Raw genomic sequence first — 13,408 nt, forward strand, 5'->3', positions numbered from 1 at the left:
TTCATCATAGTGCTTGATGGATATTGCAACTACACTTGAAGAAACTTTAAAAGTTCTTGACATTTTCCGGATTGACTGACCTTCATGTCTTAAAGTAATGATGGACTGTCGTTTCTCTTTGATTATTTGAGCTGTTCTTGCCATAATATGGACTTGGTCTTTTACCATAAGGGCTGTCTTCTGTATACCACCCCTACCTTGTCACAACACAACTGATTGGCTCAAACGCATTAAGAAGGAAAGAAATTCCACAAATTAACTTTTAACAAGGCACACCTGTTAATTGAAATGCATTCCAGGTGACTACCTCAGGAAGCTGCTTGAGAGAACGCCAAGAGTGTGCAAAGCTGTCATCAGGCAAAGGGTGGCTACTTTGAAGAATCTCAAATATAAAATATATTTAGATTTGTTTAACACTTTGTTACTACATGATTTCATATGTGTTATTTCATAGTTTTGATGTCTTCACTATTATTCTACAATGCAGAAAATAGTAAAAATAAAGAAAACCCCTGGAATGAGTAGGTGTGTCCAAACCTTTGACTGGTACTGTACATTAAGAGTAAAATTACGGTTTTCATCTGGTACTTTCCTTCAGTGACCCAAGGAATTTAAAATATTCCAAATCAATTATATTTGGTTCTCTGAGCTTGACACCATTAAGCATAAAATAAGAAAAATGTGACCTGTATTCGTTTTTATATTGGCACAATATGTGCCAGAAATGTAATGATTTTTCTTTTGGGATAACCAGAAATGTGCCTATTTTTCCAAGAAGGACCATAGTAATTCTATCAGATATTAGCACAGAATAAAGAGTTTATAAACAGTGGCTATTAAGGTGTCTTCACCTGCTCTTCTCTTCCTGGTGGTTTAGCTGTCGATCAAAGTTTTGTTTACAATATTTCATGGTATTGTGTCCAAAAAAAGTAATATATGTGAATACTGAATCTGCTATGATGAGAAGGCAACAGCCAACATACCAATAAACTTATTTCAATACATTTTATGTTCAATGTCCAGCAATGCGATACGGTATGAAATGACATAATAACATCAACAGTGTGTTTTCTTTCTTCTTTTAATATGTTAAAAAAAGATTATTCTCCACCCATTTAGAGAACCGGTTTATCCACTGTCTCTTTACAGTACAACTAATACATATCAACACTTCCTGAATAGCTCTGAGCCATAAAAGGGCATTATAATGTCAAACAGTAGAAATGAGTATTTCCTGAACAGCAAAACATATTCAGTGCTACAGTACTAATGTATTTTGAAAAGTCCATTATACAAGTCCCTCACTTCAGTCAATCTCTTCAATGGTTGGGCCTTGGGGGCTGGCACCAGAACTGGACCGTGCCTGATTTCCACAGCTACCTATAGGCATCCCTCCTTGCTGGTACAGCTTGATAATGATAGGCTGGCACACTTTCTCCAGCTCCTTCAGCTGAAGCTCGTACTCCTCTTTGTCGTCCTCCAACCAGAAAATGGCCTGGATGCACCTGTCCACCACTTTCTTCTTGTCCTCCTCGCTGATATTGCCTTTCACATTGTCGTCCTCAACGCTGCTCTTCATATTGAAGGTGTACGACTCCAGGGAGTTCTTGGCTGCTATTTTCTCCCTCTGTGCATCGTCCTCAGCTTTGTTTTCGTCGGCATCATGCAACATCCTCTCAATGTCCTCTTTGCTGAGCCGCCCCTTGTCGTTGGTGATGGTGATCTTGTTCTCTTTGCCCTTGCTCTTGTCTACCGCTGATACGTTCAGAATGCCATTGGCGTCGACGTCAAAAGTCATGCCCCTCAAGCTGAGGGATTCCTCGTGGGTCAGGGGGGATTCCAGAGAGCTCAAACCAAATATTCTAACAAACCATAATGTTAAAGCTAAGGCTTTGTCTACACAATCAAAATTGCATCATTTTTTATTTCTATGAAGCCTATAGCACAATTGTTACAGCCATTTATGAAAATAATGAAAGTTACTTACAGTTTGTGAATGTAGAAGTCTCGTTGAAAGGTATAGGGCAGTAGCTTAAGGTCGCTCTTCTCTTTACTTACTTTCTTCTCTCTTTAGTGTTCTCATTGAGTCGATGTTTGTAACTGAATTAATTTATATCATCCCTTTTAATTTCTCGACATTTCTCAACTCTCTGACTACACTGTAGAGCTCTGCTACCCGGCCCGAGCCTGTACAGCGCTGTACGGTCATATCTGACTAAGGCCATAACACGGTGTCAGAAGTGCTTAAATATCATCAAATAAAAAACAGGAGAGATTATTTCACAGAAAATAATAATGTTCCTTGAGTTTTGTCGGAGTTTAGAGTGACGAAAAGTAGCTCAGCTAACTACTCCCTCGTCTCATTATGGAACAAAGCAGCCCAAGCGGGGGGCCGACGTTGCTATGGATACTCACAGACCCAGAGCTGCCATAAGCAGAGCGTATGCAGAGTAAGCAGCTTGCAGGGAGCGAGTGAGACAGAGAGGAGCAGTTAATGGATTCACTAATGGAGTAAGTTATTTCTGATATCGGGTTTCGGGCAGGGCCGGGCCGGGCCTTAAATTTGGCAGTAGCAATCGGGCCTGGGTAGGGTAAGACCTGAACGTTGCAGACATGGGTAGGGCTTGGCTTAAAATTCATGCAACTGCAGGGCTCTACTATACTGACCAATGAGAGCGCAGCTTCCTGTGCAGTGGTCTTTCGGTTACAGAAGCACAGAGACCTGTCCAGAAGTACTTGTGGAAGAATATTTGTGCCATGAACTTTGACAAATTAATAATTTACTATTATAAACTGGGGGGTTCGAGCCCTGAATGCTGATTGGCTGAAAGCCATGTTCTATCAGACTGTATACCTAATTGCATCGGTAAACAGTTTATAATAGCAATAATAGCAATAACGCACCTCAGGAGTTTGTGGGAGATTGCCAATATACCATAGTTAGGGCTGTATCCAGGCACTCTGCGTTGCGTTGTAACTTAAGAACAGCCATAATACATCGTATATTGGCCATATACTACAACCCCACGGGCCTTATTGCTTAAGTGTCCAACGTGGAATAACATCTAAAGGCAATTATTATTATTACTCATGGATCAATTCATTTCAAATCTTTGCTACTAGTCGCTTTTTGGACACCACGGTTGAATCAGATAACCCATTACACAAACTCCACAGCAGGTGGCGGTAATGAAACTTTTGTCAAGCCGCTCAGTGGACAAACGAGGAACAGAGCATGCGCACACTTCATTGTTTTGTGCTGTTCCGTAGCAAGAGAGAACATGTGGAATTCTGTTCGGATAGGACAGAACGACGCCTTTCATTCTGCGAAAATGGCTCAAATATCGTTGCTGAGAGTGCTTCTCAATGAACGATTAACAGCAGTTGCTGATGAGATATTTGGGGCTGTTGAAAAAACGGTGGCAGAGTACCAGGAAGAAATCTACCGTTCAAAGGAGGAGAACGAGAAGCTACGGAGGCTGCTTGATATCGTTCTTAAACCAGATATAAAGTTGCATAGATCGGGTTAGTAACGTTAATTGATTAAAATGTGTGTATATGAAACATTTTAGCAGGAAAAACAACGGTTAGAAAACAACTCAGCAACCACCCATCCAGTAGCCTATTCACAACCAATAGCAATCTAATTTCACCTCATTTTAAAAGTTAAACTTTGTTTCAAACTACTTTTTACGTGCATTTGCAGAAAAACAGTCGCTAAACTGGTGGCATATGAATAAAAAAGGTAAACTCAACGATTTTACTTAGTTGAGTCAGGCCCTCTATGAATTTCACACAACTGGGTAGGGGCGCAGCTATGGGAGGGCATAGACCCACCCACTGGGGAGCCAGGCCATCCAATCAGAATGAGTTTAACCCACAAAAGGGATTTATTACAGACAGAAATACTCCTCAGCTGGATGTGGAGGTCCTGGGCGGGTGTGGTTACACGTGGTCTGCGTTTGTGAGGCCAGTTGGACATCCTGCCAAATTTTCTAAAACAAGGTTTGATGCGCCTTATGGTAGACAGTATTTTTGTGCATTCAAATTGCCATAGATAAAATGTAATTGGGTTTGTTGTCCGTCGCTTATGTTTGCCCATACCATAACCGCACCACCATTATGGGGCACTCTATTCACAACGTTGACATCAGCAAACGGCTCGTCCACACAACGCCATACACGTGTTCTGCGGTTGTGAGCCAGGTTAGATGTGCTGCCAAATTCTCTAAAAAGACGTTGGTAGAGAAATGAGCATTACATTCTCTTGTTGAACAGTTCTGGTTCAGTTCTGGTGGACATTCCTGCAGTCAGCATGTCTATGCACGCTCCCTCAACTTGAAACAGCTGTGGCATTTGTGTTGTGTGACAAATCTGCACGTTTTCTGTCCCCAGCACAAGTTGCAGCTGTGTAATGATCATGCTGTTTAATCAGTTTCTGATATGCCACACACGTCAACTGGATGGATTATCTTGGCAAAGGAGAAATGCTCACTAAGAGGGATGTAAACAAATTTGTGCACAACATTTGAGAGAAATTATTTTGTGTATGGAACATTTATAGGAGAAAAAAAAATTCAGCTCATGAAACACAGGACTAACTTGTTGCATTTTATCATTTTTAAGTGTAAATAGATTTGTAACAGGCTAATGTGATTCTCATGACCCGTTACAGGATAGTACTGTTTGGCTAGCACAGAGAATTTTCGACCAACCTTAACTCGGCGATACTCTTCATTCTCGATTCGGCAAAACGTGTATCTTCTAAAATGTCTGTGTTCAGTTGCAGTTGGATCATTGGAATTTAGAAAATGCTCCATTTATTAAAATAAATGTTTTACGCCATGAAGTAATCCAACAATGTGTACACCGCCATTTTGTCTATTTCAAATCTTCTCTCATTGATCGAGACAGGTGAGTGTCGTCATGCCGTGCGGCACTTTTGGGTGGACCCACCTATCTGTCAATGAGAGAAGATTTGAAATAGACAAGATGACAGTGTACACATTATTGGGTTACTTCATGGAGCGAAACGACTTACTCATTTTATTAACGGAGCATTTTCTAAATTCAAATGAACCGCCTGATTGATTGGCCAGGTGCCGCTTGTAATATTTTTATAATTTTTTTATTTTACCTTTATTTAACTAGGCAAGTCAGTTAAGAACAAATTCTTATTCACAATGACGGCCTACCCCGGCCAAACCTGGACGAACCTAATAGACTTGAGCTCCCTCGTCTCCACTGCTACAGCCACCTTTCAACTACGCTACTGTAGTTACTAGGCTACTGTATTGTGGGCGCAGTATTGACAACAGAAATGCTACGGTGATTTTAATGAATCAATAACTAGTAATTCAAAGACGTAGCCTACTTTTGGCTGCCTGTCATGTTCCAGTAGGCTTAAATGAGGTCATGATGCATTTTTCTACGGTGATTATTATGCACCGAAGTAGGTAAGGTTGTCCACCAATGTAGCTCCCGGGCTGCTAGCATGCATTGCATGATCAGCACTGCAAATGTGAACCGCAAGCCACTGAGCATATAGGCATGTTGCATATGGATGCTCAAAATAGATTTATTTGTATTTCTAGAATCAGATGCCTATATGAATGAATAGGCAGGTCCATCTTAATTCTGGTGCTAGGCAGTGGGCTATAGATTTCATGCCAAATATTTATACATTTTCTGGTTAGTATGCTGCAGTTGTTTGACTGGTTCCTCGAGTAACGTCAAAGTCCATTGTTTCAGAACGCCAAACGTCCCGAGCGTTCAAAACTACTTTGTAAACCGTTGGTTTAAAATTCCTATTGATTCATTTTTAGGGATATCATTTTCATCAATAAACAGAAAAACAATGCTGTGGTGCCTGGTGAAGGGTTTTGTTCTCCATGACCACTTGTTTCATATACACCCTTTAAGTAAATAACCAAGTACATGTATAGCTTCACAGGTGTGTGGGGGGGGGGGTCACAATTATGTTGTCTTGGCTTATTATTGTTGTCAGCTGAATTCACTTAGTCATCCGTCTCATCCTTCCTCCAGACCTACAGCAGCTCACTGTCTCTGAAAAGGTTCCCCCTGAGCAGCAGCACTGTGAACAGGAGTTGAGCCCCAGTCTGAGGCAGGAGGACCCAGAGCCCACACAGATTAATGAGCAGGAGCTCAGGACCAGTCATGGGAGAGAGCAGCTTCATGCTCTGGAGTCAAAAGACCCTAATGTTATATTCACAATTGCTTGTGTCAAAAGCTTGTGCCAGAATCAGGTCTCAACTGAGCCTTCACATATTTACCAAACCCAAAGTGTGGAATATGAACAGGGAGCCTCTATACAAAGCACTTCAACGGAACAGATCAAAACAGAACCCGATGGAGAGGGCTACATGTCATTAGAACCAACCAGGGAACCTCAGCCCCTCTCTGCATTTAATCACTATTCTGCTGTTCAGCGTGAAAACAGAGTAAACCTCAGTGTAGATCGTGTGGCGAGTGGAGAGCTTCCATCAGGATCAAAGAGCACACTGGTCAGTGAAATTGGTACTGCTGGTCTTCATTGTGGCACGTTATGTGGGGATTCCGTTCACACCACGTTTTCTGTTATGATCAGAGTGCATGCTAGTGGGAGAGAACCTGTCTGTGGTGTGTGTGCGTAGAATGCTTTAAGTTAAAAAAAAGTTTTTAATAGATAATCTTGAAACTAACGTTGACACACATTTGATTAAATGGAAATGTATATATTTTTTTCACATATGTCTCTTGCAAATATAATCTGAACCTGCACATGGAGACTCATGATGAGAAATCTTTCCAGTGCCAGGTCTGTGATGATTGCTGTAAGGTAAAGGGTACTCTCATAAAACATCAGAAGACTCACATAAGGGAAAATGGAGCAATGAAATGGCAGCAGGTCTGTTAAATGAAAGGGAATCCCATGAAAGTAACTTGAGTATTTAGTGCCATCAGTGAGAAGGTATATGAATAGATTAAAGTAGAATTCTTATAGGTATTCTGATTCTGCGTCTGCCCTGCAGGATCGAGGCCCCGCTGCTGCCACAGGCCAGGCCACAGCAAGCCAGTCCCTGGACCCCACTCTTTCCTCACCACCTTTCCACCGCCCAGCTGTGCCCCGGTCCATTGCATGGCGCCAAAAGAGGAAGGGGGAGGAATATGCACACGCCCAGCAGCAGGGCGCTCTTTACCCAAAACGCTCAAATGTATACCGCTCGAAGGTACATCCTGACATTTCCATTCCTCATCTGACGCCAGAATATGACGAACTGCTCACCAACCGCAGCGGGGGCCGTCCGGACCGCTATGCTGTTCTGCTATTCCGTGCATGCGTAAGCGAAGAGAGATACCGCGAGTGGGAACAGAATACCAACTGGGATGGATCACGAGGAAAATTTGGCTTGCCAGTGAACCTCCGAATGTTCATCAGGACCACTGTGTCTCAAAAGTTTCCTTCCATGAGTGATGTAACCCGAAAAAACATAAAAGACAGAGTAAATGAGTACTTGAGGTCACCGAGGAAGTCTGGACATGGACTGCTCTCGCTTATCTAAGGAATTAGGCATATTGCAGACCGATCTCATAATCACTTCCTTTCCTAGATGAGATGATTACAAACAGCTGCCTACAGTAACTCATTGTCCTGTTGTCACACTGTACAGTATCTTAATACAAATCTGCATTTTGAAATAAAAAATGGATTTAAATATTTTATTAATAAAAACAAAGATGTTGATGAAAAAGTACTATATAGTATATTTTTATTAGAATACTGGGCTTACAGTAGTGATGGAGGCTGGTCACAGTTCACGCCTTGATGAGCCATTAAATTGGACAATAGCTAGCCAAAACTCTCTCACTTCATAGCAAAACATGTGTGGCTAACTTTATTTTCCCAGAAGGAATTTAATTTGTGCTGTCAGATACATCAAGCACACTAATTTAAAACACACAACAGTGCATTATTACATTCAAATAAAACACAGTGCATGCAGGTGTAGCCTATTAATAAATGTATCCATAAATTGCTAAATAGGCAGCCAGGGTGACTAGGAGGACAGTGCAGCACTCACTCAGTAGCCTTATGGAGGCAGGTATAAATCTAGAAGCCACTTCCACTATCCTGGGCCCCAATGGTAGGAAGGCTTACTGGTCAGAAAATCTGTCCTTGCCCTTTTTGTGTGCCTATTCTTGTCTTTGAGGCTGCATAGCCAGTTACCTGCTATCTTGAAACTCAATGACAACTTCTTTCATTTACTTTTCCAGCCCGTTATAGTTTGTGACCCTGTGTTACCCAGCACAGTGAGGGGCAAGAAGCAGTGGACTGGGCCAGGCAGGACTGGTTCTGAGCCAGGCAGGTGGTTGGTCCTGGCAGCAGGAAAGAAAAAAGACATGAAGATACATCCAATGTAGTGTATAGTGCAACAACATAAGGAAGGAAAGTGTTCAGACCGCTTGACTTTCCCCATTTTTTTATTTTACAGCCTTATTCTAAAATGGTTTAATTGGGGAAAAAATACTCATCAATCTACACACATTACCCCATAATGACAAAGCGAAAACAGGTTTAGAAATTTTAGCAAATTGATAAAAAAAAGAAGCTTTAAATACCTTATGTACATAAGTATTGAGACATACAACATGTACAGTGAGGGAAAAAAGTATTTGATCCCCTGCTGATTTTGTATGTTTGCCCACTGACAAAGAAATTATCAGTCTATAATTTTAATGGTAGGTTTATTTGAACAGTGAGAGACAGAATAACAACAAAAATCCAGAAAACTGCATGTGTAAAATGTTATAAATTGATTAGCATTTTAATGAAATAAGTTATTTGACACCCTCTCAATCAGAAAGATTTCTGGCTCCCAGGTGTCTTTTATACAGGTAACGAGCTGAGATTAGGAGCACACTCTAAAGGGAGCCAGTTTGTTACCTGCATAAAAGACACCTGTCCACAGAAGCAATCAATCAGATTCCAAACACTCCACCATGGCCAAGACCAAAGAGCTCTCCAAGGATGTCAGGGACAAGATTGTAGACCTACACAAGGCTGGAAAGGGCTACAAGACCATCGCCAAGAAGCTTGGTAAGAAGGTGACAACAGTTGGTGTGATTATTCGCAAATGGAAGAAACACAAAAGAACTGTCAATCTCCCTCGGCCTGGGGCTCCATGCAAGATCTCACCTCGTGGAGTTGCAATGATCGTGAGGAATCAGCCCAGAACTACACGGGAGGATCTTGTCAATGATCTCAAGGCAGCTGTGAAGGACTGAAATCCTGCAGCGCCAGCAAGGTCCCCCTACTCAAGAATACATATACATGCCCGTCTGAAGTTTGCCAATGAACATCTGAATGATTCAGAGGACAACTGGGTGAAAGTGTTGTGGTTAGATGAGACCAAAATGGAGCTCTTTGGCATCAACTCAACTCGCCGTGTTTGGAGGAGGAGGAATGCTGCCTATGACCCCAAGAACAACATCCCCACAGTTAAACATGGAGGTGGAAACATTATGCTTTGGGGGTGTTTTTCTGCTAAGGGGACAAGACAACTTCACCGCATCAAAGGGACAATGGACGGGGCCATGTACCGTCAAATCTTGGGTGAGAACCTCCTTCACACAGCCAGGGCATTGAAAATGGGTTGTGGATGGGTATTCCAGCATGACAACGACCCAAAACACACGGCCAAGGCAACAAAGGAGTGGCTCAAGAAGAAGCACATTAAGGTCCTGGAGTGGCCTAGCCATTCTCCAGACCTTAATCCCATAGCAAATCTGTGGAGGGAGCTGAAGGTTCGAGTTGCAAAACGTCAGCCTCGAAACCTTAATGACTTGGAGAAGATCTGCAAAGAGGAGTGGGACAAAATCCCTCCTGAGATGTGTGCAAACCTGGTGGCCAACTACAAAAACGTCTGACCTCTGTGATTGCCAACAAGGGTTTTGCCACCAAGTACTAAGTCCTGTTTTGCAGAGGGGTCAAATACTTATTTCCCTCATTAAAATGCAAATCATTTTATATCATTTATTTTAAAATATTTAGATGCACTATTGTAAAGTGGTTGTTCCACTGGATATTATAGGTGAATGCACCAATTTGTAAGTCGCTCTGGATAAGAGCGTCTGCTAAATGACTAAAATGTAAAAAATAAAAAAATAAAATAAAAAACTTTTTTGACATGCGTTTTTCTGGATTTTTTTGTTGTTCTGTCTCTCACTGTTCAAATAAACTTACAATTATAGACTGATCATTTCTTTGTCAGTGGGCAAACGTACAAAATCAGCAGGGGATCAAATACTTTTTTCCCTCACTGTATTTTCCATAAATATTCCAATTATTAAACTAGTTTAAGGCAGATAAAGTAAATATGTGTTTTTATCAAGAGCAAACACTTTGCATATGTTGTAATCAATACTCTACGTGCTTGACATACGTCCATTTTGTTTTAAGCCGACTTCGCTATTTCACCCGGCTCATGCCCAGGAGGAAGCCCGGTTTCAAAACGAATGTAATTACTTTTCACCCGGTGAAATCTCCCACCCGGGTGCCTGGGCCAGCCTGATCAAATCCCCTCATTGGGACTTAAAATCAAGGCCATGCTGCTGTTTATATAGGCCGTAAATCTTAATGCAATCAAAATAAACAAATCCCAGTGACCATATTATTTTTGGAAGCCCAATTGATTCTGATGTTGGGCATTTAAAATGTATGCTTTTGGGCATTTAAAATGTATTGTTATGCTTAGACCTCTTGACGTCAGGACTAAGGCAGGGGTGTCAAACAAAATTCCTGGAGAGGCAAGTGTCTGTGGGTTTATTATTTTGGAACTCCTCTCACCTGGTTTTCTAGGTCTTAATTGAAAATTAATTCAAAGGAAATAACCCAATAGACACGTGGCTCTCCAGGAATTGAGTTTGACACCCCTGGACAAAGGTGTAGGACTGATTCTCATAGGGAGTCCCAGCTTGGCTACCCATCAAATTTGCTTTTGTAGGATATTATACAGTTAAACTGAAGATAGAATTATGGTAGACCAATTATGTACATACAGAATAAATTAGGATTGATTTCACCAGAATGTCATCTTGAGGAACATCACATCAAAGACAAAGAACAGCTTATCCAAGTTTGCCAGCCTGGGGTGCGCACCACCCAAAATGATGGCTTTAGGTCCGGTGGGTCCTGTCTGGTGTGTCCTGTCCATGACCTATGAATGTAGACACAGAGAATGTGGTTGCAGAGCATAAATACAGTCATTACAGAACACCATTACATGCACCGTCCTGATGCCTATTAATAATTTGAACAAAAATGTTACTTTCCATCATTCACACTGAAAATAAATACTTGATACAAATAGGCTATCCAATATCATAGCTTAGGCTAAATTGTATTGCATAATGTGGAGGTGAGACAAGGAGGTGAGACAAGTATTTTAAGATAGTCCTAAAACTACTTTCTTTATTCTCTGTTGTGGGCAGCCCTGGCATGGTCTGCCAGTAGTTTCCCCACCTGGATCTTGACTGGTGCTTTTGCCTCCCTCTCCCTTCACTACCTTGGTGAGGTCAAAGCATTTCTTTTTCTGAGGTGGCAGAGACAGGCAGTTGACACCTCAGGTGGTTGACCTCTTCTTCCAGTGGGGTAGTCTCCAATTGGCATTGATATATAGTTTGTCCAATGTGCAGACTTTAAATTGGCAATCAGCAGTTGCTACATACATTTTTTGGACTTATGTATCCATTGATTCTTGAAGAATATAACGTGTAAACGCCTCATGAGCTTAGTTCAACTGTCGCACCCCACCAGAACCCAAAATATGATCTTGTTTTACTCCAATGTAAGCAAACAGTATATAGTCTCAAAACATGGTTAAAACTATAATTTTGATATCATTAATGACAGTGGAGGAAGCGGAGGACCATCCTCAGTGAATTTCATTACAAAAATGTTTTAAACATTTAAAAGGTTATCCTTTTTAGATAAAACTAAACTAAATCACTTCACCAAATAATTTATTAAAACACTATTTTACAATGGTCTACAGTAGCCTCAACAGCACTCTAGGATAGCACCATGGTTTAGCCGGAGGACAGCTAGTTTAAAATTACTATAATTGTTTTTAATTACTCAAGCCTTGGCTACCTAGCTAGTCTCTAGGTCTCTGCGTCGATCAGAAGCAAGGATGGTTCTGTGCTATGTACCGGATGGTAAACACTACGATAAGCACACATGCATTTTATCGTTTCCCGATCTCTGTATGCGAGAGCAGTGCTTAATTTGTAAATTGGGCGGTCCCGGGGGCTCCGAGATACACATTGAGAAAAAAAGTGTCTAACACAACATAGCAGCGCAGCAGACGGAGTAAACAGGCAAGTCGTATGACGGTGAAACGGACAGCACTCTCCAAGGTGCTGATTAATTCAAAGCTTTTTAGATGTCACTGCTTTATGCAGACATACTTGAGAAAAGATAATATTTGTTCTATCTTTTCAGGGGGGGAAATTAAAATTGTAATCAACTCTGCAATGCTTGTTTAAAAAAATAGAGATACCTTGAAAAATATATAATTTTCAATTAATCGAAAAATGAGACATGGCAATCTGCACAAAGGCAAATGGGACATGTTTTATTAATGGATGAGCTTTTCTTAGTAATCTACTTGAGAACCATTTAGGGTTCAAGTAAAACTTTTGAATAAGTGAAGCTTTTAGAGAGAGGTTTAGTGCTTTTATATTTAATCTCAACCCACCCAATTGATATTCATTATATAGATAGGCACACTTTATCTTGTGTGGTTTAGGGTCCTAGATAAAGCCAAATATTTTTTGCTAATATGATTTGAAAACGAATCATCAGGAGTAGGCAGCGCCATAAGTGAGTAAACTGAGATACGACTAAGGAGTTAATCAGGGCAATTTTTCCATAAATAGACAGGTATTTACCTCCATGGTTGCAGGATCTTGTCTATGTTTTACAAGTTGTCTTTTGAAATTCATTGTGGAGAGCTCATTTATGTATTTTGTGATATGAATACCAAGCATGTCTACTTCACCGTCAGTGTCACGGGCAGTAAATAACAGGAGGGATGAGTCAGGCGCAGGAGACGGAGGTCCGTTGAACAAAAACGTATTTAATACTGCCAACGGGCAAAAATCCAAAATACAAGACAGGGTTCACAAAAGATAAACTAAGAGAACGACTCCACTCTCAAAGTTAAACGGGGCGCAGCCCGGCAACCCTAATGCCTATCCAACACGTAGCACAAACTACTACGTACATAAATTCTGACCCCTATCACACGTAACATAAAACAATCCCGCACGAATCCTAACTAAACACAGACAAACTAAATACCCCCCACTAATGACAAACACGAAACAGGTGCAGCCTAAAACAGAC

At 41.2% G+C, this 13,408-nt stretch overlaps 1 protein-coding gene and 1 pseudogene across 1 annotated transcript; one reads left to right on the top strand and one right to left on the bottom strand.

Annotated features, from left to right (window-relative positions):
- Positions 1-1,063: 1,063 nt before the first annotated feature.
- LOC106600736 (heat shock 70 kDa protein-like) overlaps positions 1,064-13,408 on the bottom strand; it is a 31,939-nt pseudogene continuing 19,594 nt past the window's right edge.
- LOC106600735 (uncharacterized) lies at positions 3,229-7,754 on the top strand. Its single transcript, XM_014192320.1, has 3 exons — positions 3,229-3,525; positions 6,046-6,524; positions 7,032-7,754. Exons 1-3 carry the CDS (start codon positions 3,282-3,284, stop codon positions 7,560-7,562), a joined length of 1,254 nt encoding a protein of 417 aa, XP_014047795.1. The 5' UTR covers positions 3,229-3,281; the 3' UTR covers positions 7,563-7,754.

This window comes from Salmo salar, chromosome ssa03, assembly GCF_905237065.1.
Source record: "Salmo salar chromosome ssa03, Ssal_v3.1, whole genome shotgun sequence".
NCBI classification, from domain to species: Eukaryota; Metazoa; Chordata; class Actinopteri; order Salmoniformes; family Salmonidae; genus Salmo; species Salmo salar.